The sequence below is a fragment of the Eumetopias jubatus genome, unplaced genomic scaffold (assembly GCF_037043125.1).
Source record: "Eumetopias jubatus isolate StellerSeaLion01/CBP00866 unplaced genomic scaffold, mEumJub1_p1.0 scaffold_60, whole genome shotgun sequence".
Lineage (NCBI taxonomy): Eukaryota > Metazoa > Chordata > Mammalia > Carnivora > Otariidae > Eumetopias > Eumetopias jubatus.
Window position 1 is genome coordinate 528,065 of NW_028274866.1, and position 27,974 is coordinate 556,038.

The following is a 27,974-nucleotide window of genomic DNA, read 5'->3' on the forward strand; positions in this document are numbered from 1 at the left end:
CATGGCATTGAAGTCTTTCTGGGAACACCCCCACCTTCATAGCCAGCCAGTTTACACACACCCCTTCAGCTCCTCCTTGATTCAAATGTTAAGTCAAGAGGAAGAAGGAAAACGAATTCAAGAGCTGCTCTCAAGCATCTAGAATTCTCTGCACCCCACCTCTTGAGAAGAGACTGGCGCCAGCTCTGACTCAGTCTACTACAAGCTGGACTCTCCTCTTAAAGCACCAACTTTATCTGAGCCTTTGGATAAAACTGGAAGAAAATAGTCCACGAGTACTGTGAACTCCGCAAGAGGCAGGGGGCTGACTACTGGTAGTGAAAACAAAAAGATGACAGATCCTGAAATTGAGCTTTTCGTGAAGGTAAGTTTTCTAGCTATAATAAAGGCATATGGAATGTATTATTTCTTGACACTGTGCCTTAGATTCTAAAAAGAAGTCAATATTTGGGCTAGAGATAAGAAATAATTTTGTAATTATATTCCTCCTCTGAGTACTCGATGTATGCCTGGCTGTTCTTAGACGACAATAGGAAAACATGTTATTTGAAAAAGGCAAAGAGATATTGTGGAAATGGCACTAGACAGGTTGGTAGTCAGAACAACTAAATTATATTCTTGGCGACTTTCTGTGTAACTTTGAACAAATCTCTCCTTCCCTCTGGACCTTTGTTTCTTCATCTGTATAATGAAGGAGCCTGACAAAATGATCCTTAAGGGCTTTCTAGCTCTTGTAATCTTGTTTTATGAGAGAGATTTTGGAAGTCCTAAATGGGGAGAGGAGAAGGCCAAGAATGGCCTGAAAACCCCAATCCCACACATAGCCCAGATAGAGCTTTCTAAAATTCTCCCGCAATAGGTGAAGCTCACAGTGGAGTCACATGGACACTATGGGAGAAAACAGCCAGGAGTCTGTGTGAGGAGGAGGCATTTTAGAATGGTATGTTTCCTCTTTATGGTCTGCCTTGGGGTTTTTTTGTAATGCCTTAACTTTTCAGAAAAGCCCTTTGGAAAACCCCTAAGTCAGGAGAAAGGAACATGTGTTTCCAAATTAACTCATCAAGAAAAATAATAATTTTGTATAGATTATTCCAAGTAGAAATTAGAGTTTCCTATAACTTTCCTATAACTTTGCTTATATTAACTATTTTTTCTTCTGTATTTTCCTTGACTATTGGAAGTATCCAGGATGATAATAATCATAGCAAACTCTCATATCATGTTTGGCCCTTTTCTAAACACTTCACATATATTACACATATTTACATATATTACCTCATTTAGTCCTAGTAGAAGTAATATCATGAGTAGGAGTAATGGTAGTAGTACTTGTCATTATAGTAATATTGTCCTCATCTCTAGGTAAGTAAGTGAAGGTAATTAAGTTTAAGGAACTTGCCTCTAAAACTATATGTCTATTGATGACTTACAAGGACATGAAATAAAGTATGTTTACAAAATGTTAGTTTAAATATCTGTTAGCCAAAGTAATACTTTTACACTCATAAACTGGTCAAATTTATACACAAAGGACATAATCAATCTGCCCTTTCAAAATTATAGGAGAGTGATCCTTGAATTCCTGCATAGCAAAATAATCCAAATAAGTGTTGGACTATGGGGCATAAGAGCTACTTCTCTTATCTCTGGATTTTAGCAAAACATGTGACTGCTCAGACACGATATTAATAAGCCTTAACTTCCTAACTGGATTTTTACATCTACCAATTTCACACCAGATGTAATGTCTCTTCATAGGGCAACTAAAGTGTTCCTTTAGTCTTAACTACTCATTCAACCCAATCAAACTCCCCTAACTAGTTGCTGGCATTTATCTATGTGTTCATCTTCATAGAATTCCCATATTTGGGTAGTAATCTGGACAGGACAAGTTAGTGAATCACACATTGGAGGAACAAGTGTTGAATTAAATAATAACTTTCAGGTTAAAATAACTAATCATTTATTGAATACTTACTATATGGCAGGCATTGTGTTAAGTGGTTTATTATCGACCCTATATTATGGGTACAGAAAGTAGAGCAAAGACTATCTAAGTAACTTTGTCCAGGGTCACATAGCTAGTGAATGGCAAGGTTAGGATTCCAATTCTTTAAAATAGTTATGTCTAATCTTATTCAATAGACATATAGTTTTAGAGGCAAGTTCCTTAAACTTAATTACCTTTTCAATTTGGCAAACATTTTAGTAAATTTTTCGAGAATTTCATCAGATGGAATCCTTTAGATGTAAGCTTTTCTAATGACATTGATACAAATTATAGATTTTCTGAAACTTGAGTATCATCTGGTCCAGGAATTTGTTTTGCTTTGCTTTAAGATGTGTTCCATAGATCTCTAGAAGTTTCAGAGAAAATATGGACATGGGGCATAAGGATTAAGAGGCGTGAAAAATATTAATGAGTAAGTTTAAAAAGCACTGCTCTTTATCAATGGTGTCTCATTATAGATCGTGCAGTTTCTTTCTAAAGATTAAAGGAGTTTGTGATTTCCCCAGCTACCTCTGGCTGTGGCTTAAAAACCCTACCACAACTTCTTCCCCATATCACCAATAGGATACCTAAAAGAGATTAAGCACTTTCCTGTCACAATTAAGAATTTGTATCATACCGAAACAAAAGAATTTATATCATACCGCCTACGTGTTTTAATGTAATCAGTGAAAACATTGCCTTTCAGCTCTGAATGACTTGGGCAAGATTTTTAACCACGAACGAAGAACAAAGGATTTTCTAACATACCTTTTATTTTCTCTAAATGCAGACTTTATCTTTTATTGGTTTGTTGCTCATTAAATAGATTCTGTGTTCTCTACCAAACACTTTGAAATAAAGATTTTTACATAAAGTTATAGAACTTAACATTTGGGCCAAAATTCTGAGTGTGTCAAAGCCATTTTATCTCATACCTTAAACCTTAACCCCTAGCCCCAAACCCATAACCACTAACCCTAACCCTCTGGAGAGGTCTCTGAACTCGAAAATACCAGGCACTTACACTAACCCTACCCTAACCCTAAACTGTGGTCTGAGAAAGTGACTTATTGAGCAGATGATATGAAAAATTGAGAAACAGCCTAATTATCCTGCAGAACACCCCAAACATTCAAGAATTGATAGTATTACTGAAAATGGGTGTGAAGGTAGAGATAAAAACAGAAAAATCAACTGAATATCTAATTAAAAGGTATTTAGAGTCCCAAATACCTTGCTTGCCTCAACTGGGTAGATGGCTGCCATGTTTATTCTCATCCCAGAGAGCATGGAGTTTATTCTCAGGAGAAATCTTTGAGCTGCAGCATATCAGGCACATACCCTAAACCCTGACTGCTAAACCCTAAACCCTACCCCCAACTTTAACCCTAAACCTAACACTAACCCTGACCCAATGCTAACCCTCACCAAAACCCTAAAGATAACCCTAACCCTAACCCTTAACGGCACACCCTAACCCTCTGAAGACCTCTCTGAACTGAAAATACCAGTTACATACCCTAACCTTAAAACAAACCCTAAACCTAACTCTAACCCCAACCCTCATACTTACCCCAGCAAAAGTCTGGGATTTTGTCCTCTGGTGATGTCTCTGATCTAGAAAATACCAGGCACATACCCTAACCCCAACCCTAACCCTTAACCACTAATTCCTAAACCTAATCCTTAAAATTGACCCTAAATGTAACCCTAACACTCTGGAGATGTCTCTGAACTACAAAATACCAGGCACATACCCTAACCATAACACTAAGCCTAAGCCCAGAAGTCTGGGGTTATATTCTCTGGTGATTTCTTAAACGGCAAAATTCCAGACACATACCCTAACCCTAACCCTAACCCTTGATCTGGCTTACTGGACACATGATAAGAAAAGTTGAGAAGCAGCCTAGTTTTCCTAGAGATGACCCCAAACATTTAAGAATTGGTAGTAGTGGGGCACTTAGGTGGCTCAGTTGGTTAAGCATCTGACCCTTGATTTTGGTTCAGGTCATGGTCTCAGGGTTGTAAGATTGAGCCCCGTGTTGGGCTCCACAGTGGGCATGAAGCCTGCTTAAGATTCTCTCTGTCCCTCTCCCTTCCTTCCCTCCCTCCCTCATTCTCTCTTTCTCTGTCTCTCTCTAAAAAAAAAAAAAAAAGAAAGAAAGAAGAAGAAGAAGAACTGGTAGTATTTCTGAAAATGGGTGTGAAAGTAGAGATAAAAACAGAAAAATCAATTAAATATCTATTTAAAGAGTATTTAGAGTCCCGATTGAACTCGAATTGGAAGAGGCGAGTCCGGTCTCATAATGGAGGGCCATGATGCAAAGGAACCAGAGCAGTTGAGAAAACTGTTTATTGGTGGTTTGAGCTTTGAAACTACAGATGATAGTTTAAGAGAACATTTTGAACAATGGGGTACACTTACAGATTGTGTGGTGATGAGAGCCCCCCAAACAAAACGTTCCAGGGGTTTTGGTTTTGTGATTTCCTCTTGTGTTGAAGAGGTGGATGCAGCAATGTGTGCCCGACCACACAGGGTTGATGGGCGTGTAGTGGAACCAAAGACAGCTCTTTCTAGAGAGGATTCTGTAAAGCCTGGTGCCCATCTCACAGTGAAGAAAATTTTCGTTGGTGGTATTAAAGAAGATACAGAAGAATAGAATTTGAGAGACTACTTTGAAAAGTATGGCAAGATTGAGACAATAGAAGTTATGGAAGACAGGCAGAGTGCAAAAAAGAGAGGATTTGCTTTTGTAACTTTTGATGATCATGATACAGTTGATAAACTTGTTGTTCAGAAACACCACACTATTAATGCGCATAATTGTGAAGTGAAGAAAGCCCTTTCTAAACAAGAAATACCGTCTGCTAGATCACAAAGAGGTCGTGGAGGTGGATCTGGCAACTTCATGGGTCGTGGAGGAAACTTTGGAGGTGGTGGTAACTTTGGCCATGGTAGAAACTTCGGTGGAAGAGGAGGCTATGGTGGTGGATGTGGCGGCAGCAGAGGTAGTTATGGAGGAGGTGATGGTGGATATAATGGATTTGGAGGTGATGGTGGCAACTCTGGTAGTGGTCCTGGATATAGTAGTAGAGGAGGCTACGGTGGCGGTGGACCAGGATGTGGAAACCAAGGAGGCGGATATGGAGGTGGTGGTGGAGGTTATGATGGTTACAATGAAGGAGGAAACTTTGGAGGTGGTAACTATGGTGGTGGTGGAACTATAATGATTTTGGAAATTATAGTGGACAACAGCAATCAAATTATGGACCCATGAAGGGGGGCAGTTTTGGTGGAAGACGCTCAGGCAGTCCCTATGGTGCTGCTTATGGATCTGGTGGTGGAAGTGGTGGATATGGTAGCAGAAGGTTCTAAAAAAAAATTCAGAAGAAAAGGGTTACAGTTCTTAACAGGAGAGAGAGCGAGGAGTTGTCAGGAAAGCTGCAGGTTATTTTGAGACAGTCTTCCCAAATGCATTAGAGGAACTGTAAAAATCTGCCACAGAAGGAACGATGATCCATAGTCAGAAAAGTTACTGCAGCTTAAACAGGAAACCCTTCTTGCACAGTTTGCAAAAAGTGCAGCTACTGATTAATGCAGTGTAGTGTCAGTTACATGTACATTCCCGAGGTCTTTCACCTGTTGTAGCTTTGTCCTTGTCTTTTCTTTTCATTACATCAGGTGTGTTGCCCTGTAAATTGTGGTAGTGGTACCAGGAATAAAAAATTAAGGAATTTTTAACTTTTCAATATTTGTGTAGTTCAGTTTTTCTACATTTTAGTACAGAAACTCTAACAAAATGCAGTTTTGAAGGTGTTTCCTTGTAAGTTAACAAGTAAAGAAGATCATTGTTAATTACTATTTTGTATGAATTTTGCTAAAGTTAACTGTAAAGAAACACCTGCTGACTTGCAGTTTAAGGGGAATCTATTCTCTGCATTTCCAAACCATGAAATGAATGGGCTCTGACATGTGGAGAGAATAGATATTTGTATGTTTGCAATGTGTGTTTTAGATAAATAGAATTGGGTATTTAAATCAGCATATTTGTGAATTTAATAGCATTAAGATTTACCTTCAAATGAAAAAAATCTCAAAATTCAAAAAAAAAAAAAAAAGAGTATTTAGAGTCCCAAATACCCTCCTTGCCTCAGCTTGATAGAGGGTTGCCATGTTTATTCTCACCCCAGCAGAAGTGTGGGGTTTTATTCTTAGGAAAGGTCTCTGAATGGCAGGATACCTGGCACATACCCTAACCCTAATCCATAACCCATAACACCTAACTGTAATCCCTAACCCTAAAACTAACCCTAACCTTCTGAAGACATCTCTGAATGGCAAAATACCAGGCACATACCCAAGCCCTAACCTAACCCCTAATTCTTAACCCCTAATCTTAACCCTAACCCCAGCAGAAGTCTGGGATTTTATTCTCTGGAGGGGTTTCTGAACGGCAAAATACAAGGGACATACCCTAACCATAACAACAACAACAACAAAAACACTATCTATGTGGAAAAGAAAAAAGAGATTATACCTTTCTCTGAATTTTCAGACCTTTTTCAAACTCTCTTAGAACTATCATGAAGACTATCATAAAAACTGATTAATTTTTTAAAATTCAACAAAACTACTAGATGGGAGAAAACAGTGTTTAAGAGTTTAGGTTGTGGAGTAGACAGTCCTGGACCTGCTACATGAGAAGAGTATATAGATCATAGCTCTTGTCTAACTGAATGTTCTTGAACAAGTCAGCTTCTCTGAGCCTCAATTTCCTCACCTGTAAAACAAGAGGGTTAACAGAACCTATTTCATGGGATCATCTTCACTGTGAGGATTAATTAAAACAAATACGTAAAACACTATAGTTGTTAACATAGTAAACGCTCAATAAATGTCAGATATTGTGACCATTATTATTTTTCATATTTACAAACTTAGATCACAAACATAAAGAGAAAAAGTTGTTTTTGTGAATGACCACATCCTGTCCTTGCCAGCTATATATACTTAAGAGGTGGTAATTCATCAGTCAGGCTAGAGAATTTACATCCTAAAATTTTCTGTGATGGCACTTTAAATCAGCATATTATAAACAGGGGGGAAAAAACCTCAGTTTTCCTGTAAAACTTGACTGCATTTCCTCCACATCTCAGTGTTTTGCCTTTTCTTTTGCCAAAAGCGATCCACCCTTCCTGCTGTATCTATAATCAGACTCCATTCTTCTTCCTGTCTCCCACCCATAATTATGTTTCTACTTACTAGCCCCAGTTCTGATTGGATCCTTAGTTTGACTTCCGTTACAAAAGAAACACAACTGCCAAGGTTGGGTGCCTCTTCCCATAGCTTTTCACTCCCTGACATCACAAAAGAACAACAGTAACCATCATTTCCTCTGTTGTGCCCATTGCCAGGGAAAGAAAAATTTGCCCAAAAAATTAGGATTTTGCCTACGGCTTCTGGGACCTTAATATTGTTAGAAATGACAGATCAGAGCAGCTGTAAGGTAAAAAATACCCTTTACTTTCTTCTACAGACTGAGGCAAAAGCATAAACAAACAAACAAACAAACAAATAAATCCATCCAACAGATGAGATATGCTGATGGCTTGGACTTGGGTAGCTAGCAACTAACAGTGTGGGACAGATAGTAAACATCAAATAAATATTGAATGAATGAATGATGTAAAAGCCATGGCAAATGAAAGAACTAAACTTATTTGGAGATATTTATAAGTAAAACTGACAAGAATTAGTGTTGAATTCAATTTGGGAGCAAAGCAGAAGGATTATCCTCAAGTTTCTAATTTGGGCAACTCAGTAGATAGTATCTTGTCTGCCGAGGCTGCCATAACAAAATACCAGAGACTTGGTGGCTTAAACAACAGATATTTATCTTCTCAAAGTTCTACAGGTTGGATGTTCAAGATCAAGGTGCCAGCATGGTCAGGTTCTGGTAAGACCTCTCTTCCTTGTTTATAGATGATTGCTTTCTCAGTGTCCTTGCATGGTGGGCAGAGAGAAGAGGAGGAGAGGAGAGAGAAAGCTTCCTGGTCTCTTCTTATAAGGGCCTTAATCCCATCATTAGGGCCCCATCCTCATGACCTCATATAAACCTAATTACTTCCCAAAGGCTTTGTCTCCAAATACTAACACATTGAAGGTTAGGGTTTCAAAATATGATTCTGGGAGAATACAATTCAGTCCGTGGCAGATAGTAGTGTCGTTCACAGGATTAGGAGCCCCATAGAAAGAGTAGGTCAGTGAGTGGAGTAAAGAAAAATGAAAGAATCCAGTTTGGGGCATGTTGAGATTGAAGTGTCTAAAGCCTGGATTTCCACAAGACACATCCGCCATAGTCTTCTCAAGAAGTGGCTACCTTTTCTTCCTCATTCTTCTCACCACTGAGCCTGGAAACAAGGTATGTATCCTTTAGGTATCCTTGCTCCTCATTCCTGTGTCCAGACCATTCTACTTCCCCCATACAAAGAAATATCTAGGTTGAGTCTCATAAAAATTAGACTAAACCACCCACTACCCTTCCTTGTTATAGTAGTCTTCCAAACACCGGGTCACTCTCCCCTAGTTCTTGAGGATTTTTAACTTCTGAATCATTGTCACTCTCTCCAACACTATTCCTATCATAATTCTTGGTGACTTTAATATTTACACAGATGACCTTTCCAGTACTCTGGCCTCTCAGATCCTTGACTTCTTCTCTTTCACTGATCTTGTTCTTCTCCTTCCATGGTCATATCCTAACCTTGTCACTGCAACTTCTGCAATGCCTGCATGATATTATAGGGGGGATTATTCTACTTTTTGAACTTTTGTATTTTAATGCACTTTATTGATGTATAATTTACATAAAATAAGGCGCCTGGGTGGCTCAGTTGGTTAAGCGGCTGCCTTCAGCTCAGGTCATGATCCCAGAGTCCTGGGTTTGACAAACTCTTTATAAACCACTTGTACCATTTTACACTCCCAACCATAGTGTATCAGTTCCAGTTGCTCCACATTCCTGGCGATACTTGGTATGGTCAGTCTCTTAAATTTCAGCTATTCCAATGTGTTCATAGTGGTATCTTATGCTTTTAATTTTCATTTCCCTGTTGACTAGTGATGTTGAGCATCTTTTCATGTCTTTATTTACCATCTGTATCTCTTTCATACATTGTTTAAATCTCTTGCCCATTTTTAAGTTGGGTAGTTTGTCATTGAGTAGTAAGAGTTCTTTATTCATATATTTTTATATTTTGGATACAAACATTTTTCATTTTCTTAACAGTTCTTATGAAAAGCAGATTTTAGCTTTCATGTAGCTCAATTTATTGCATTTTTCTTTTCTCTCCTTCACTCCCTCATACTGACCTTCTTTCAGTTCCTTATAATGCCATGCTGAAGCATGTTTCAAGGCTTTTGGATATGCTATTTGCTGTTTAGAATGCCTTCTTTGTGCCTATTCACCTAGTTAATTCTTATTCTTTGAACTGAGTCCAATTGCCACTTCCTCAGAAAGGCCTTCCCTAACAGACCCCATATAGATTGTGTTTCTCTGTTACATGCTCTCATAACATGCACATCCATCCTTCCTTCAAAGAATTTATCTCAGTTTAAAAGTAAGTTAACTGGGAGACTATTTTTTTAAATATCTGTTATATATAGTATATATTATATATGTATATGTAATATCTGGTCTATTCTAAATACATTATTTGTTCAGTAAGTATTTATTGGGAGAGTGAATGGATGAGTGAAGAGTAGAGGGGCCACAGATAAACTCAAGCACACATAAAAGTTCAAAGCAGGGGGGCACCTGGGTGACTCAGTCGTTAAGTGTCCGCCTTCAGCTCAGGTCATGATCCCAGGGTCCTGGGATCAAGCCCCACATCGGGCTCCCTGCTTGGTGGGGGACGGGCTTCCCTTTCTCCCATTCCCCCTGCTTGTGTTCCCTCTCACTGTGTCTCTCTCTGTCAAATAAATAAATAAAATCTTAAAAAAAATAAAATTAAAAAAAAGGGTTCAAAGCAGAAAAGTGTGTTGTTTTCTGTCACCAAACAACATTATTACAATATTATTGAGTATATTCCCTATGCTGGACTTTTCATCTCCATGACTTACTTATTTTATAACTGGGAAGTTTGTATCTCTTAATTCTCTTTGTCTATTTTGCCCACCCCCTCCTATCTCCCCTCTGGCAACCAGTAGTTTGTTCTCTGTATTTAGAGATTGGCTTTGTTTGGGGTTTTTGTTTGTTTCACTTGCTTCCTGTTTTGTGTTTTAGATTCCACATATAAGTGAAACCATATGGTATTTGTCTTTCTTTGACTTATTTCACTTACCATAATACCTTCTAGGTCCATCTATGTTGTCACAAATGACAAGCTCTCATTCCTTTTCTATGCCTGAGTAATATTCCCTTCATCTATTGATAGACACTTGGGTTGCTTTCATATTTTGGTTATTGTAAATAGTGCTTCAATAAACATAGGGGTGCATATGTCTTTTCAAATTAGTGTTTTCATTTTCTTTGGGTAAATACCAGTAGTGGAATTACTAGATCATATGGTATTTCTATTTCTAATATTTTGAGGAACCTCCATGCTGTTTTCCACAGTGCTTGGACTAATTTACATTCCCATTGAAGATGCATGAGGGTGCCCTTTTCTCCAACACTTGTTATTTCTTATCTTTTTGATACTAGCCATTATGACTTGTGTGAAAGGATATATCATTGTGGGTTTGATTTGCATTTCCCTGATGATGAGCGATGTTGAGCATTTTTCATGTATATTTTGGTCATCTGGATATTTTCTTTGGAGAAATGTCTATTCAAGTCTTCATTTTTAATCAGATTATTCGGAATTTTTTGGTGTTCAGTTGTATAAGTTCTTTTTTTTTAGATTTTATTTATTTATTTGAGAGAGAGAGTGAGCAAGGAGAAGGAGCAGGAGAGTGCTCATGAGCAGGGTGAGGGGCAGAGGGAGAAGCAGGCTCCCCGCTGAGCAGGGAGCCCAACATGGGGCTCAATCCCCAGACTCCGGGATCATGACCTGAGCTGAAGGCAGATGCTTAACCAACTGAGCCACTCAGGCACCTCAGTTGTACAAGTTCTTAACATATTTCGGATATTACCCCCCCCAAGGAGATATATTATTTGCAAATATCTTTTCTCATTCAGGAGGTTGCCTTTTTATTTCATTAAAGGTTTATTTTGCTGTGCAAAAGCTTTTTTCATTTTGGTGTAGTCCCAATAGCTTATTTTTGCTTGTTTCTGTTGCCTCAGGAGACATAGCCATAAATACGTTGCTAGAGCTGATGTCCAAGAGATTACTGCCTATGTTTTCCTTTAGGAATTTTATGGTTTTAGGTCCTACATTTAGGCCTTTAATCCATTTTGAGTTTATTTTTGTGTATGGTGTATAAAAGAAGTGGTCCAGTTTCATTCCTTTGCATTTTTTAGCTGTCCAGTTTTCCCAGCACCATTTATTGGAAAGACTGCCTTTTCCTCATTGGCTATTCTTGTCTCCTTTGTCATAGATTAACTGACCATATAAGCATGGGTTTATTTCTGGGCTATCTTGTTCCATTGATCTATGTGTCTATTCTTGTGCCAGGACCATACTGTTTTGATTAGTATAGTCTTATAGTATAGTTTGAAATAGGAGCATGATACCTGTGGCTCTGTTCTTTCTCAAGATTGCTTTGGCTATTCAGGGTCTTCTGTGACTCCATACAAACTTTACAATTATTTGTTCCAGTTCTGTGAAAAATGCCGTTAGCATTTGATAGAGATTGCATTGAATCTGTATACTGCTTTGCATACTATGGACATTTTAACAAATTTTAACAGTATTAATTCTTCCAATCCATGAGCATGGAATATCTCTCCATTTGTTTGTGTCATCATCAATTTCTTTCATCAGTGTTGTATAGTTTTCAGAGTACAGGTCATTCGCCTCCTTGGTTAAGTTTATTCCCAGGTTTGTTTTTGTTTTTTTTTTTTAAGAAGCCTCCACACCCAGCATGGAGCCCACCATGGGGCTTGAACTCATGACCCTGAGATCAAGACCTGAGCTGAGATCAAAAGTTGGACACTCGGGGCGCCTGGGTGGCTCAGACGGTTGAGCATCTGCCTTTGGCTCAGGTCATGATCCCAGGGTCCTGGGATCGAGACCCGCATCAGGCTCCCTGCTCAGTGGGAAGCCTGCCTCTCCCTCTCCTTCTGCCTGCCTCTCTTACTCTCTCTCTCTGTCAAAATAAATAAAATCTTTAAAAAAAGTTGGACACTCAACTGACTGAGCCATCCAAGCATCCCAACTATGTTATTTTTTTATGCAATTGTAAATGGGATTGTTTTCTTAATTTTTCTTTCTGCTACTACATTATTGATGTATAGAAATTTCTGTATATTAATTTTGTATCCTGCACCTTTGCTGAATTCATTTATTAGTTCTAATAGTTTTTTGGTGGAGTCTTTAGAGTTTTCCACATAGAGTATTATGTTATCTGCAAATAGTAACAGTTTTACTTCTTTATCAATTTGGATGCCTTTTATTTCTTTTTCTTGCCTGATTGCTGAAGCTCGGACTTCCAGTTGAATAAAAGAGAGTGGACATCCTTGTTTTGTTCCTGATCTTAGAGGAAAAGCTTTCACTTTTAACCATTGATTATGATGTTAGCTGTGGGTTTTTCATATATGGCCTTTATTATGTTGAGATATGTTCCCTCCAAACCAACTTTGTTGAGAGTTTTTATCATGAATGGATGTTGTATTTTGTCAAAAGGTTTTTCTGATGTATTGAGATAGTCATATGGTTTTTATCCTTTCTTTTGTTAATATCCTGTATCACATTGATTGATTTACGAATTTTAAACCATCCTTGCATCCCTGGAGTAAATCCCACTTGATTATGGTGAACTATCCTCTTAATGTATTGTTGAATGCTTTTTGCTAGTATTTTGTTGAGAACTTTTGTATGTGTGTTCATCAGGGATATTGTCCTATAGTTTCCTCCTTCCGTAGTCTTTGTCTGGTTTTGGCATCAGGGTAATGCTGGTCAACAGATGGATCTTTAATTGAATGGTGTTAAAACAACTATTAACCACTTTTTAAAAATTTAAGTACATAAGCTAGAGTCCCAATATACTCCTGGTGCCAAAATAAATCCCAAATAGATGAAACAAATGCAAAAACTGAAAGCATAAATGTACTAAAAGAAAACACAAAAGAACATCTTTATAATAAAACAAAACAAGAAAGGGTTGGGGTTGGTTTTTTGCTTTTTGTTTTTGTTTTGTAATCTTGATGTATATAATGGCAGTGTAAGGAGATCAGAAAAACCAGACTGAGTAGTAGATTTCATGTAAAATTTAATTTTTACATAAGCCATGTTTTAAGGTACATGTGATATGCATCAAAAAGTGTTAGTATCTTTAGTATACAAATAAATTTTTCAAATCAATAAGGAAAATATCACTTTGATAGAGAAAATGTAAGTTGTCATGAACAAACTTCATGAAATAAGGAAATCAAATCAGCAATAAACATATGGAAAATGCCTTTCAGAAAGGAAATTTGGCGGGATCTATTGAAATGGAAAACGCACTTACTCTTTTTTCAACATTCTCATTTTTAATATTAATTCTAAAGATATAATATCAGAAGTGGAACAAATTATATGCCCAGAAATATTTGCTGCTGAAGCATTTAGCATAGCAAAAATTTTGGAATATCTGAAATGCCCATCAATAGGAAATGGTTATATGAATTCTGGTAATATATAAAATTAACTATTACTACTATGTACTCATTATACTTGTCATTTTAAATACAATAAACTTATTATTTGATTCATTATCTCTGTGTGCCCACAGGAGGGAGGATCCATGAGATTAAGGGCTTCCAATTTTGTCTCTAGCAACTGGCTCATTTCCCAGCAGGCTCTCAATACATACTTGAGCAAATGAATGAATGAGGCCTTCCTTTATCTTAACAGGCTGGAAGTGATGGGGAGAGTATTGGAAACTGTCCCTTTTGCCAACGCCTTTTTATGATCCTCTGGCTTAAAGGAGTTAAATTCAATGTGACTACTGTTGACATGACCAGGTAAGAGAAATCAGGATATGTTTCATTCTGGAGATTGAAATCAGTAGACAACAATATTATGTTTATGTTTGTATAATGTATACTTTAATTAGAAGCCTAACTCTGCTTATTTTCAATAATCATAGAAAGCCTGAAGAGCTGAAGGACTTAGCCCCAGGTACCAATCCTCCCTTCCTGGTGTATAACAAGGAGTTGAAAACAGACTTCATTAAAATTGAGGAGTTTCTAGAGCAGACACTGGCTCCTCCAAGGTACAGCATTCTCTGTGTATTACTGTTTTGGAGAAAATCTATTTTATTGCAGATTGAGGATTCTTATTTCTAGATCTAACTCTTTTTCACTGTTGGATTTCTCTTTCGCTATTTTTCTAGAAACGTTTGCAAAGATCCCCATGATTACTCTATACATGATTACAAAACTTTACTACAGAATTACTTATTTAATACATGTAAAGTTATTAAAACTTTATGAGATGTAGGTAATATATTAGGAAAGGGCAAAGGATAGATTTGGAAACCTGGAAAAGGCAGGGAATTTCAGCCATAATGAAGTTTGGGGGCATTTATAATGATAGAAATTAGACTTGTTTTATTGTAGAGCCCTCACAAGATCTTCAATTTTGAAATAGCCTTTGATTCAGTCTGATTTCTAAGCTCTGTGGTTGGGAAATATAATGTCTATTATGCATAAACTTCCCCCTTCAACTTCAAATACATGAAAACGTTAGGCGTAATATTTCAAAGTATTTTTTAAAGATTTATTTATTTATTTTAGAGAGAGAGAGAGCACAAGCAGGGGGAGAGGCAGAGGGACAAGAGAGAGAGAATCCCAAGCAACTCCCTGCTGAGCGTGGAAACCAATGTGGGGCTCAATCCCAGGACCCTGAGATCATGACCTGAGCCAAAACCAAGAGTTGGATGGCTAACCAACTGAGCCACCCAGGCGCCCCAAAGTATTTTTTATACTCCTTATGCTGTGCCTTTTATTCCCATGACTTACTCCTTCCATAACTGGAAGCCTGTATCTCCCACTCCTCTTCATCCATTTTCACCCATCCCACCCCCCCCTCCTCTGGCAACCAGCAGTTTGTACTCTGTATTTATATGTCTGTTTCTGGAAGCATCACAATTTGAGATTTCAAGTTATATTACAAAGCTGTAGGGGCGCCTGGGTGGCTCAGTCGTTAAGCGTCTGCCTTCGGCTCAGGTCATGATCCCAGGGTCCCGGGTTCGAGGCCCACATCGGGCTCCCTGCTCCGTGGGAAACCTGCTTCTCCCTCTCCCACTCCCCCTGCTTGTGTTCCCTCTCTCGCTGTGTCTCTCTCTATCAAATAAATAAAATCTTAAAAAAAAAAAGCTGTAGAGATCAAGACAGTATGGTACAGACACAAAATGATGGGTATTAAGGAGGGCTCTTGTTGTGATGAGCACTGGGTGTTCTATGTAAGTGATGAATCACTGCATTCTATTCCTGAAACCAATATTACACTGTATCTTAGCTAACTAGAATTTAAATAAAAACCTTAAAAAAGGAAATTTGAAAATTCAAAAAAATAGACACATAGATCAAAAGAACAGAATAGAAAACCCAGAAATGAACCCACAACTATATGGTCAATTAATCTTTGACAAAGCAGGAAAGAATATACAGTGGGAAAAAGACAGTCTCTTCAACAAATGGTGTTGGGAAAACTGGCAGCCACATGCAGAAGAATGAAACTGGACCACTTTCTTATACCATACACAAAAATAAACTAAAAATGGGTGAAAGACCTAAATATGAGACAGGAAATCATTAAAATCATAGGAGAACACAGGCAGTAACCTCTTTGACATCAGTCATAGCAGCTTCTTTCTAGATATGTCTCCTGAGGCAAGGGAAACAAAAGCTAAAATAAACCACTGGGACTTCAAAATAAAAAGCTTCTGCACAGCAAAGGAAATGATCAACAAAACGAAAAGGCAACCTACAAAATGGGACAAGATATTTGCAAATGACATATCTGATAAAGGGTTAGTATCCAAAATATATAAAGAACTTATAAAATTGAACACCCAAAAAACAAATAATCCAGTTTAAAAATGGGCAGAAGACATTAATGGACATTTCTTCAAAGAAGACACCCAGACGGCCAACAGACACAGGAAAAGATGCTCAACATCACTCAGCGTCAGGGACAGGCAAATCAAAACTACAATGAGGTATCACCTCACACCTGTCAGGATGGCTAAATTAACAACACAGGAAACAACAGGTGTTGGTGAGGATGGGGAGAAAGGGGAACCCTCTGGCACTGTTGGTGGGAAAGCAAACTGGTGCAGCCACTGTGGAAAACAGTATGGAGGGTCCTCAAAAAGTTAAAAATAGAGCTACCCTACGACCCAGCAATTGCCCTACTGGGTATTTACCCAAAGACTCCAAAAATAGTAATTCAAAGGGATACATGCACCTAATGTTTACAGCAGTGTTTTCTACAAGAGCCAAATAGTGGAAACAGCCCAAAAATCCATCAATTTATGAATGGATAAAGAGGATGCGAGATAGATATATGTATATGTATGTACATATATATACATATATATATAGTATGGAATATTACTCAGTCATAAAAAGAATGAAATATTGCCATTTGCAACAAAATGCATGGAGCTAGAGAGTATTATGCTAGGCGAAATAAGTCAGAGAAAAACAAATGCCATATGATTTCACTCATGTGGAATTTAAGAAGAAAACCAAATAAGCAAAGGGAAAAAAGAGAGAGAGAGGCAGCCAAGAAAAAGACTCCTAACTATAAAGAATAAACTGATGATTATGAGAAGGAAGGGGGTGGGGGAATGGTTAAAATAGGTGATGGGGATTTAGGTGTTATCACTCTTTAAATCTTGCTGGTGTGATAGGTATAGTGATATCTCATGATACTTTAAATTGCATTTCCCTGAATAATAGGTGAATCTGAGCATCTTTACACATGTTGGTTGATCATTTGTTTTTGTTCTGTGAATCATCTTGTCAAATCCTTCTGATTTTCTATTGGCTTATATATCAGGGATTGCATTCAACTCTTATAACTAGAGACAAAAAAAAGTACTGGCTTAAATAAATATTGGTTTTATTTTTCTCACATAATAAGAAGTCAAGAATGAGTCATTGTAGGGATGGAATGACAGCTCCAAAAATGCACCAAGGACCCAGGCTCTTTCTAATCTTTCTTCTCTGCTGTGCTTCAGGTGAGGCTTCCAGTCTCAAAGTTAATTCATGGTGACAATATGTCTGCTGGAATTCCAGGCAACAGTCTAACTCCTACACAGGAAGAAGGAAAAGGGCAAAGAACAAAAGGTGCAAGCCAGATTTAAGAAGTTTTCACAGAAGCCACACTCAACAATTTGCATTATATTTCATTATCCAAAAGTAATTCCCATGTTCACATCTAAGTACAAAGGGGATCTGGGAAATGTAGTTCTTATCCAGGTATATTGCCACCCCTAATAAAACAAGTTTTAGTCAAAGAAAGAAAGAAAAAAAGAAGAAAAGAAGGAAGAAAAAAAAAAAGAGAGAGGTACAGAACTGGGTTATCAGCAGTAGTCTGCCCCTCTGACCATCTAATAAATGTGTGCATGCTTCTTACATGGAACACACCTACTCCCAAGAGAGACAGCTTCCAAGTTCCATACAGTTACCGCATCCAGCTCAAAGTTCAGGATCTTTGGGTGATATGCAACATCTCCATTAGATACTAATCATTGGGCAATTAAAAAAAATAAAAGCAAGTTTTCTCCACCCACTCCTTGACTCAGTATACCATGGTGGAGCAGGAATTGGATAACTGGAGTAAAAACTGCCATTTTTAAAAGGATAACAATAAAAAGGAGAGGATAGCAGGCAACAGTCACCTGTTCATAACAGTTACCATTGTTAGAGAAACAACTGAAAGACTGTTTCTAAGTTTTGGCATTACAAACAATGCTAAAATGTACTTTCTTTTTACAAAGCCCTCCAGAGTGGTTATTTTGTCTGCCATATTGCTAGATATGGAAGCCCTTTCATATAAACTTTATCTAAATTTTTAAAACCTGTTAGATACCTACATCAACGAAAATGGTGGAGTAAGGAACTCCAAAACTCCATCCCTCTATAAAAGCAATGAATAGCTTGGGGAAAAAATGTCAGAATCAACTTTTCCAGAACTCTGGAATATAACCCAAAATTTACAAAAGCCAAGGGAATATTAATGAAGAAAAAAAGCTGAATTTTAGTAAGAGAGGCTTGTGGCATTTTAGGTTATCTTACTACCATCCTCTACTCCTCAGTCTTTAGCAGCCTTAAAGATAGCAGTCCACATTGTAGGTGCAGGTTGCTGGTAGCAGAGGACATGATATGGCTTTATTCTCAGTTTGTCTATTGCTTTCCTCAAGTGCTATCCCTTGCCCCATGTAGCAATGGCTAATACAACTGCCTTTAAATGCCTTCCATGAATGCCACCAGGGAAGCTGCCTCAGCCCTGGGGAAGCTCTAAAGTAGGTGAAAAAAACACAAACCCTCGATCCAGTCCATCAGGGTGCCAACAGGCTGGGATGTTTGGGGGATACTTGGGGAAATAAGGGCTTCAAAATGCTTTCATGTATTCTAGGGACTCTAGAAGTCCATGCACCTGTCCAGGTCTAGACCTATGCTCAGAAAAGACCTGAGAAGATCCTAAACTCTTACTTCTGATTGAACTTCAGACACCATGCAAGCAGAAATTGAAGGCTAAACTGTAAACTGCATACATAAGCATTGAAGGAATGCCCCAACTCAGAGCAAGACTGCAAACACTGGGAGATGTTTTCTTTCTTGGTTTGTTTATTTTGGTCCCAGGAGTTTAATGAAATGTCTGTTAAATCAATAACTAACCAAAGATAATGGGACAAAGATTTCAGTGGCCCCACACAACAAAGAACACAGACTTTACAAAATCACTTCAGAAAATTCACTAAACAAATAAATGAGGGCGCCTGGGTGGCTCAGTTGGTTAAGCGACTGCCTTCGGCTCAGGTCATGATCCTGGAGTCCCGGGATCGAGTCCCGCATCGGGCTCCCTGCTCAGCAGGGAGTCTGCTTCTCCCTCAGACCCTCTTCCCTCTCGTGCTCTCTATCTCTCATTCTCTCTCTCTCAAATAAATAAAATCTTTAAAAAAATAAATAAATAAATAAATAAATGATACCTACAATAAGCAGCAGTAACAAATCCTGGGAAATGGGAGAATCTGATTTTCAGAGTTTCTACATTATAATGTTCAAGTGTCCAGTTTTCAAGAAAAAAATAAAATTCATGGTAAGAAACAAGAAAATATGGCCCATTCACAGGAAAAAAGAGATTAATAGAAACTGACCCTGAGAAAACCCAGATACTTGATTTAATAGACAAATACTTTACATCAACTGTGTAAAATCTGTTTAGAAAGCTAAAGAAAATCATGGACAAAGAACTAAAGGAAACTATAGAGAGCAACCTCAACATAGAAAGAATATCAATAAAAAGATAGAAATTATTAAAACGAACCAAACAGAAATTCTGGAGTTGAAAAGTACAATAACTAAAATGAACAATTCACTAGAGGGTTTCAACAGCAGATTTGAACAGATAAAAGAAATAATGTGCAAAACTGAACATCCAGTTTGAGGAAAAGGAATAAAATGAGCAGAATCTAATGTACCATGATACACATAATGGGAGTGTCCCAGAAAGAGAGAGAATAGGGATCAAGAGGCAGAAGAATGTTTGAAGGAGTAATAGCTGAAAACTTCCCAAATTTAATGGAATACATTTGTCTATACATCCAAGGAGGTCAATGAATTCTAAGTGAAATAAACACAAAGAGATCAACACCAGGATACATTATAATCAAATTATCTAAAGCCAAAACCAAAGATAGAATCTTGAAAGCAGCAAGAGAAAAATGACTCATCATGTGGAAGGGATCCTCAATAAGATTAACAGATGATTTTTCATCAGAAGGCAGAGAGATGACATATGTAAAATGCTGAAAGGCGGGGCGCCTGAGTCAGTTAAGCATCCGACTCTTAGTTTTGGCTCAGGTCCTGATCTCAGGGTTGTGAGATCGCGCCCCAGGTCAGGCTCCACACTCAGTGTGGAGTCTGCTTAAAACTCTCTTTCCCTCTGCCCCTCCCCACTGCCTTCTCTTTCTCTCTCTCTCTCTCTCTCTCTCTCTCGCTCTTGCTCTCTCACTCTCACTCTCTAAAATAAATAAATAAATCTTTAAAAAATAAAATAAAGTGCTGAAGGAATAAAAGTCAACCAAGAATTCCATATTGGGCAAAACTATCGTTCAAAAATGAAAGAGAAGTTAAGACATTCCACATGAACAAAACCTGAGGAATTTTGTTGCTAGTAGACCTACTCTACAAGAAATGCTATAGGGAGTCCTTCAGGCATAAATGAGAGGCCACTAGACAGTAACTCAAAGTCATGTGAAGAAATAAAGAGCAGCAGTAAAGGAGGGAAGCACATACTCATCTTGATGCAAAAATATTTTTACAAAATCCAACATCATTTCATGATAATACTCAACAAACTAGGAATAGAAAGGAATTTCCTCAACCTGATAAATGGCATCTATTAAAAACCCACAGATAACATCACACTTAATGGTGAAGGATTGAAAATGTTTCTTCTAGGATCAGGAACAACACAAAGATACCATTTCTGACACTTCTGTTCAACACTGTCTTGGAAGTTCTTTTTTTTTTTTTAAGATTTTATTTATTTATTCATGACAGACAGAGAGAGAGAGAGAGGCAGAGGGAGAAGCAGGCTCCCAAGGAATAGGGAGCCCGATGCAGGACTCGATCCCAGGACCCTAGGATCATGACCTGAGCCAAAGGCAGACGCCCAACCATCTGAGCCACCCAGGTGCCCTGTACTGGAAGTTCTAACCAGAGCAGTTATGAAAGGAAAATAAATAAAAAGTATTCAAAATGATAAAGAAGAAGTAAAACTATTTCTATTTGCAGATGGCATGATCTTTCATATAGAAAATCCTTTAAAATCCACTAAAATATTACTAGAACTCATAAATGAATTCAGTGCAACTGAAGGATACTACAGTCAACATACAGAAATCATTTGTATTCTTTTATACTATCAATGAATAATACAAATGTAAATTAAGAAAACAATTCCATTTTCAACAGTATCAAAAATAAGAAAATACTTTGCAATAAACTTAAGGAAGGAGGAGGAAGCTTCTCTGCTGAAAACCACAAACCATTGCTGAAATAATTTAAAGAAGACCTAAAAAATGGACATTTATTTTAGTTTCTTAGGGCTGCCATAACAAAATGCCATAAATTGGGTGGCTTAGAACAGAAATTTGTCTTACAGTTCTGAAGGCTAGAGTATCAGCAGGGCCATGCCCCCTCTGAAACCTTTAAGAAAAAGATCCTTCCTTGCCTTTTCCTAGGTTCTAGTGGTTTTTCAGCAGTCATTGGTGTTCCTTGATTTGTAGATCTATAACTCCAATCCTCCATCTTCACATGGCATTTTCTCCATACTTCTGTCTTTTCAAAAGATGTTCTTTTGGGGGGTGCCTGGGTGGCTCAGTCGTTAAGCATCTGCCCAGGTCATGATCCCAGGGTCCTGGGATTGAGCCCCTCATCGCATCGGGCTCCCTGCTCAGCGGGAAGCCTGCTTCTCCCTCTCCCACTCCCCCTCCTTGTGTTCCCTCTCTCGCTGTGTCTCTCTCTGTCAAATAAATAAATAAAAATCTTTTTAAAAATTAAAAAAAGAATGAAGTAGGAATACGTACTAGAATATGAATGAAACTTGACCATCATACTAAGTGAAAGAAGCCAAACACAACAGGCCACATATTGTATGATTCCATTTATATAAAATGTCCAGAGGGGTGCCTGGGTGGCTCAGTTGGTTAAGCGTCTGCCTTCGGCTCAGGTCATGATCCCAGGGTCCTGGGATCGAGTCCCGCATTGGGCTCCTTCCTCAGCAGAAACCCTGCTTCTCCCTCTCTGCCTGCTACTCCCCCTGCTCATGCTCTCTCTCTCTCTCTCTCTCTCTCTCTCTCTCTCTCTCTCTAATAAATAAATAAATAAATCTTAAAAAAAATAAAATGTCTAGAATAAGCAAATTCATAGACACAAATATTAGTGATTCCAGGGGCTGAGAGGAGGAATGAATGGGGAGTAATTGCTTAATGGGAACTACATAGGAGTCATTGTTGCACAATATTGTGGCTGTATTAAGGCCACTGAATTGGGGCACCTGGGTGGTTCAGTCGTTAAGCGTCTGCCTTCAGATCGGGTCATGATCCCAGGGTCCTGGGATTGAGCCCCGCATCGCATGGGGCTCCCTGCTCAGCGGGAAGCCTGCTTCTCCCTCTCCCACTCCCCCTGCTTGTGTTCTGTCTCTCACTCTGTCTCTGTCAAATAAATAAATAAAATCTTTAAAAAAATAAAAAATAAAAAAATAAAGCCACTGAATTGTACGTTTTAAAATAGCTTAAGTGGTTTTATCTTATGTAAATTTTATCACAATTTTTTAAAAAAAGATTAGGCTTGGGTGCCTGGGTGGCTCAGTTGGTTGGGCGACTGCCTTCGGCTCAGGTCACGACCCTGGAGTCCCGGGATCGAGTCCCACGTCGGGCTCCCTGCTCAGCAGGGAGTCTGCTTCTCCCTCTGACCCTCCCCCCCTCATGCTCTCTCTCTCTAGCGCATTCTCTCTCTCAAATAAATAAATAAAAAATCTTTAAAAAAAAAGATTAGGCTTTTAATTGAAATTGCACTGAATTTATATTACTATTTGAAGAAATTTCATTTTTATGATACAAATGATTCCCATCAGAGAACATGATTTGTGTATTTGTTTGGGTACCATCTTATTATTTTTATTGAGATATACTTGTCATACAACATTGTGTAAGTTCAAGGTGTACAACATGTTGATTTGATATTTACATATTGCAATATGATAACCACCGTAGCGTTAGCTAACATCTCTACCACATTACATAATTATTATTTCTTTTTTGTGGTGAGAACAATTAAGACTTTCTCTCTTAGCAACTTTGAAGTTTATAATATAGTCTTGTTGACTATAATCACCATGCTGTGCTTATTTATCTATTAGTTGCAAGTTTTTAACATTTAAACAATTATCTCCCCAACCCCTCACCAAGGTAACTCCAGTAACTAACATTTTACTCTTTTTTGATGAGTTTTGCTTTTTAGATTCCACATATAAGTGAGATCATACAGTATTTGTCTTTCTCTGTCTGACTTATCCCAGAGTAATGTCCTCAAGGTCCATTCATGTCACAAATGGCTGGATTTCCTTCTTTTTTATGGATGAATAATATTCCATTGTATATTCCACCACATCTCCTTTACCCATTCATCCACTGATTTATATTAGGTTATCAACCTAAGTGCCAGTCTTATGTTCTTTGATAAGATTTTGTCTTGTTTTGTTTTTTTCATATTGGTTCTCTACCTTTTCTATTATGTTAAATGGAATATGCTACTAATACCCATTTCTATCTGGTTATTGCTAGCATGGAAAACTTATTTTTTTAATGTTTGACTTGTATTAGCCACCTTACCAAAATATCTCATTCATTCTAGTAATTGTTCCTATACTTTCTTGGGTTTTCTAGGTATACAATTATATTGTTGTTTCTCTTCCAATAATTATACTAGTGCTTTATCTTCTCAACTTGCTAGAACCTCAAAAACAATATCTACTATAAAAGCAATTGTAGGCATCTATCTTGTTCCTAAATTTAATGTAAATGGTTCTAAAGTCACCATTTTGAATGTTTTTTGTCTCACTTGTTAGCGCATTCAGCAAAATGTTGAAAAGTAGTAGTGATAATGATAATTCTTATCCTGTACTCATTTTAAGGGAAATAGTTCTAACATTTCACCATTTAATATGGTGCTTGCTGTTAAGTTTTTGATGGATACATTTTATCAAGTTAAGGAAATTAATGATAGTTTAATCTTCAACAAATATTTACTCAATACTTAGTGTCAGATACTATTCTAGGCACTTGGGACACATCAGTGATTAAACCAAGCAAAAACACTCTGTCCTGTAGACCTTACATTCTAGTTGGGGAAGACAATAAATAAGCAAGATTAAAAAGCAAAACAAACTACTTTAGATGATGCTAAAAACTAAGAACAAGTAAAACAAGGGAGGGAAGTAGCAAGTGTTAAGGACAGGGGAAAGGTTGCAGTGGGCAGAGGAAGGCCTCATTTAGGAAGGGATTATAAAAAGATCTGAAAGAAGAGGGGAAGCAGGTCATGTGCATATATGAGGGAAATCAGTCCATTTAAGGGCAAAGTGAAAAAGCCTGGGGGTGGAAGCTTGTCAGGCCTATTTGAAAAACACCAAGGAGGTAAGTTCCAAGTGAAGTGAGTGGGGAAGAGTAGAAGGAAATGAGAGCAGGGTGGTAAGATAGGGTCAGAGCACATCAGTCCTCATAGACTACTGAGAGGGCTTGGGGTCTGAGTCTGACTGAGATGGAAACATTGCAGGGTAGTAAGTAGGGAAGAGATATGATACGACTTAACGTTTTAACATGATTGCTCTGGCAGCAGGTAGAAAATAGTCTAGGAGTGTGGGGGACAAGCAGGGGAGTGGAGAGAATAGTCTAGAAGCTGTTGCAATAGTATAAGCTTTGGACCAGGCAGGGGGCAGTGGAGGTGGTGAGAAGTAGATAGATTCTGGATACATTTTGGGGTTTGTTTGTTTTCTTGTCAAATTTTTATTTAAATTCTAGTCAGTGAACATACAGGGCAATATTGGTTTCAGGAGTAGAATTCAGTGATTCATCACTTACATACAACACCCAGTGCTCACCCATTGCCCACCTCAATGCCCATTACCCATCTAGCCCATGCCCCACCCACCTCCCCTGGGTAAATTTTGAAAGGTAAGCTAGAGCTAGAATCGCTAATGGATCAAATACGGGGATGGAGAGAAGAGAGGAATCAAGGAAGATAACTAAGTGTTTGTCCTGACCATTTCTAGTTGCTAGTGGGTTTTTTTTTTTTATGAATAGGAATTGATTTTCATTGAACTCTTTTTCTGCATCTATTCATGATCATATGGTATTTAATTTCTCAGTGTGGTGAATTATATTACTACATCATTTTATTTTTATTATGTTAAATGAACTTTGTATTATTAAGGAGAGGCCATCCTTTCTATCCTCTTTACTCCTTCATTTTTATGTAAGTTACAATAATTTAAAACCATGTTTTTCCTACGACTTACCTTTGAAAATGTATTACCAACATATCTCCTGCCAAACAGGCTTTGAGGAGCAAGTACGGAGGGGACATAACTACCATTTAAAACATTCTTTCCACAAGTTAATGAGCTTTGAATTCTCCACAATCAATTTCCCAGTGAACTTTAGAAACTTAAGTATTCTGATATTGGGAAAAATACATGTTTCCAATTAGAGATTCCAGGACTTTCCATTTCCAGCACAATTTTCCAAAACTTCCATTCTCAGTAGAGCACAAGCTAGGACACTTGGTCTCTGACATGTTATGTGTGAATAATCATAGAGGGATGTTTCTTTTTAAGGTATCCTCACCTGAGTCCCAAGAACAAGGAGTCCTTTGATGTGGGCTGTAATCTCTTTGCCAAGTTTTCTGCATACATTAAGAATACGCAAAAAGAAGCAAATAAGAGTAAGATACCTTTGTTTAAATTTCTGTTTCTCTCACAAATTCGCTGATTCTCACAGTCTCACTCAGCTAAAGTAGGATTTTCCTGAATATGCAGTATATGTTGGGGAATACACTCTTCCTCTGATTCTCTCTTCTCTCCTTTGAAATTCCTTTGCATGAAGTTTTATTAAATTTAGAACCCAAAATTCAATAGAGCAATTACTAACTTAGCTCAGTTTCCCAGTCCTGTGTACCTTTAAGGTTTCTAAAACTATTGCATCTACCATCTCCCACAAACATTCTTGAATAGGTCTACTATCTTCTGAGTCATGAGAGCTATTAGTCTCTGATTCTATTTCTGACTCTTTTGTGTTTAGTAATAACATATGTGACTTTTTCTTTCTTTGACTCTCCTCCCAATGCACCTCCTCAAGAAAAGTCCAAAACTGTTTTTACTCACCATTTGAATAAACATCTGACCCTGTCTTATCAGTGGGTAGTTGAGAGTTCTAGTTAACTATTTAGATTTTGAAGGGCCAGTGTAAGCAATGTGTATAGATAAGAGATGTCTAAATGGGTAAAAAGCCTACTGAGAATGTATTCAGTCATGAAGACAAAACATTAGCAACCTTATGTTTTCTTTGCATCAGATTTTGAAAAATCTCTGCTCAGAGAATTTAAACGTCTGGATGACTACCTAAACACCCCACTTCTGGATGAAATTGATCCAGACAGTGCCGAGGAACTCACAGTTTCCAGAAGATTGTTCTTGGACGGGGATCAGCTGACACTGGCTGACTGCAGCTTGTTACCCAAACTGAACATTATTAAAGTAAGTCTTTGTAGGGTACGCTGAATGGTCTGGGAGGGGTTTGGGAATTGCCAGCATGAAACACAGTGACTATTTAGTGTCAGATTGTTATATGATGGCTTTGTCATCATCATTATGCATAGTGTATATCTCCTTTTTCTCCCCAGAGGAAAAATCCATAATGATCTTCCCTGGGAACCATAAAAACTTCTTGCTTCTTCCAAAATCAGAAGGTGTTTTCCACTGTCTTATCTATAAAACAAGGGTAATATTAACCATTTCATGGAATTGTTGAGAAAATTAAACTAATGCACGTAAAATGCTTAGAACAGTGTCTGAATCATAGTAAATGATAAATAATGTGAGCTACTAATAATTTTATGATGATTTAATCATTTATTTAATAAATTCTTATTGAACAGAACTTATTCTGTCTCAGATCCTATGCCAGACACACAGAATACATAAAGAAATAAGACAGTTGGGACCCTAAGCAAGGTCTTAGTCTAGTGGAGAAATATGTGCTCTTTTTCTTGTGCTTCCTTCTAAACATATTAATAATTAAATACAGCATAAATATAAATGTGAGTACACACATATAGCTTTGTCTACGTTTGTAAACAAAACATTAAAGTAGTAAGTCCAAGATTTTTAAAGTTTATTTTTGTGTAGATAACATATCCTTAATGATCTTGACTTTTGAGATATGTTTCTACACACTAGGCATGTCACTGATGCCTTTTACTACCAACTGTTTTTTCCCAAAACCCTAGGTTGCAGCCAAGAAATACCGTGACTTTGACATTCCAGCAGAATTCTCAGGAGTCTGGCGCTATCTTCACAATGCCTATGCCCGTGAAGAATTTACCCATACATGTCCTGAAGACAAAGAAATTGAAAATACCTATGCAAGTGTGGCTAAACAGAAGAGTTAGGATGCTTTTTTAGTAGAAAAAGCTCTCTTTTCACTTATCATATTATAAAGGTTTTTGGAAAAAAGAATATGGAAAATACTGTTTCCTCTATCCAACTCTTATGAAAAGAATGCTGTATTTTCTGTATCTAGTCAGTCCAAACTAACTTCTCACCGTGTATTTTAAAGTTCTTTATATTTTCACTTAATTTTCTTTATTCCCATGGCATAACCACTGCAATCTTAAATCACATGGAAAGTATCATGATCTTTTGTTATTTAATTGAATTATTAGAATGCATTGTGTGTAACCTCAACAGATGGCTGAAGTTCCAAATGACATAAATAGAGCCACAATCTTAAACTACTCCTTAGAAACACTTCCATTTAAATCATTAAAACAATTTTACATTTTTGTTAGTTTAACACATGGGTGAGTTTATTTCT

The 27,974-nt window shown here is 37.7% G+C and overlaps 1 protein-coding gene and 1 pseudogene across 1 annotated transcript; both read left to right on the forward strand.

Moving 5' to 3' along the window:
* Positions 1–17: 17 nt before the first annotated feature.
* On the forward strand, positions 18–27,953 carry CLIC2 (CLIC family member 2). Its single transcript, XM_028094914.2, has 6 exons — positions 18–364; positions 13,997–14,106; positions 14,232–14,357; positions 25,718–25,824; positions 26,454–26,635; positions 27,388–27,953. Exons 1-6 carry the CDS (start codon positions 332–334, stop codon positions 27,547–27,549), a joined length of 720 nt encoding a protein of 239 aa, XP_027950715.1. The 5' UTR covers positions 18–331; the 3' UTR covers positions 27,550–27,953.
* LOC114201937 (heterogeneous nuclear ribonucleoprotein A3 pseudogene) lies at positions 4,289–5,476 on the forward strand (annotated as a pseudogene).
* Positions 27,954–27,974: the final 21 nt, after the last annotated feature.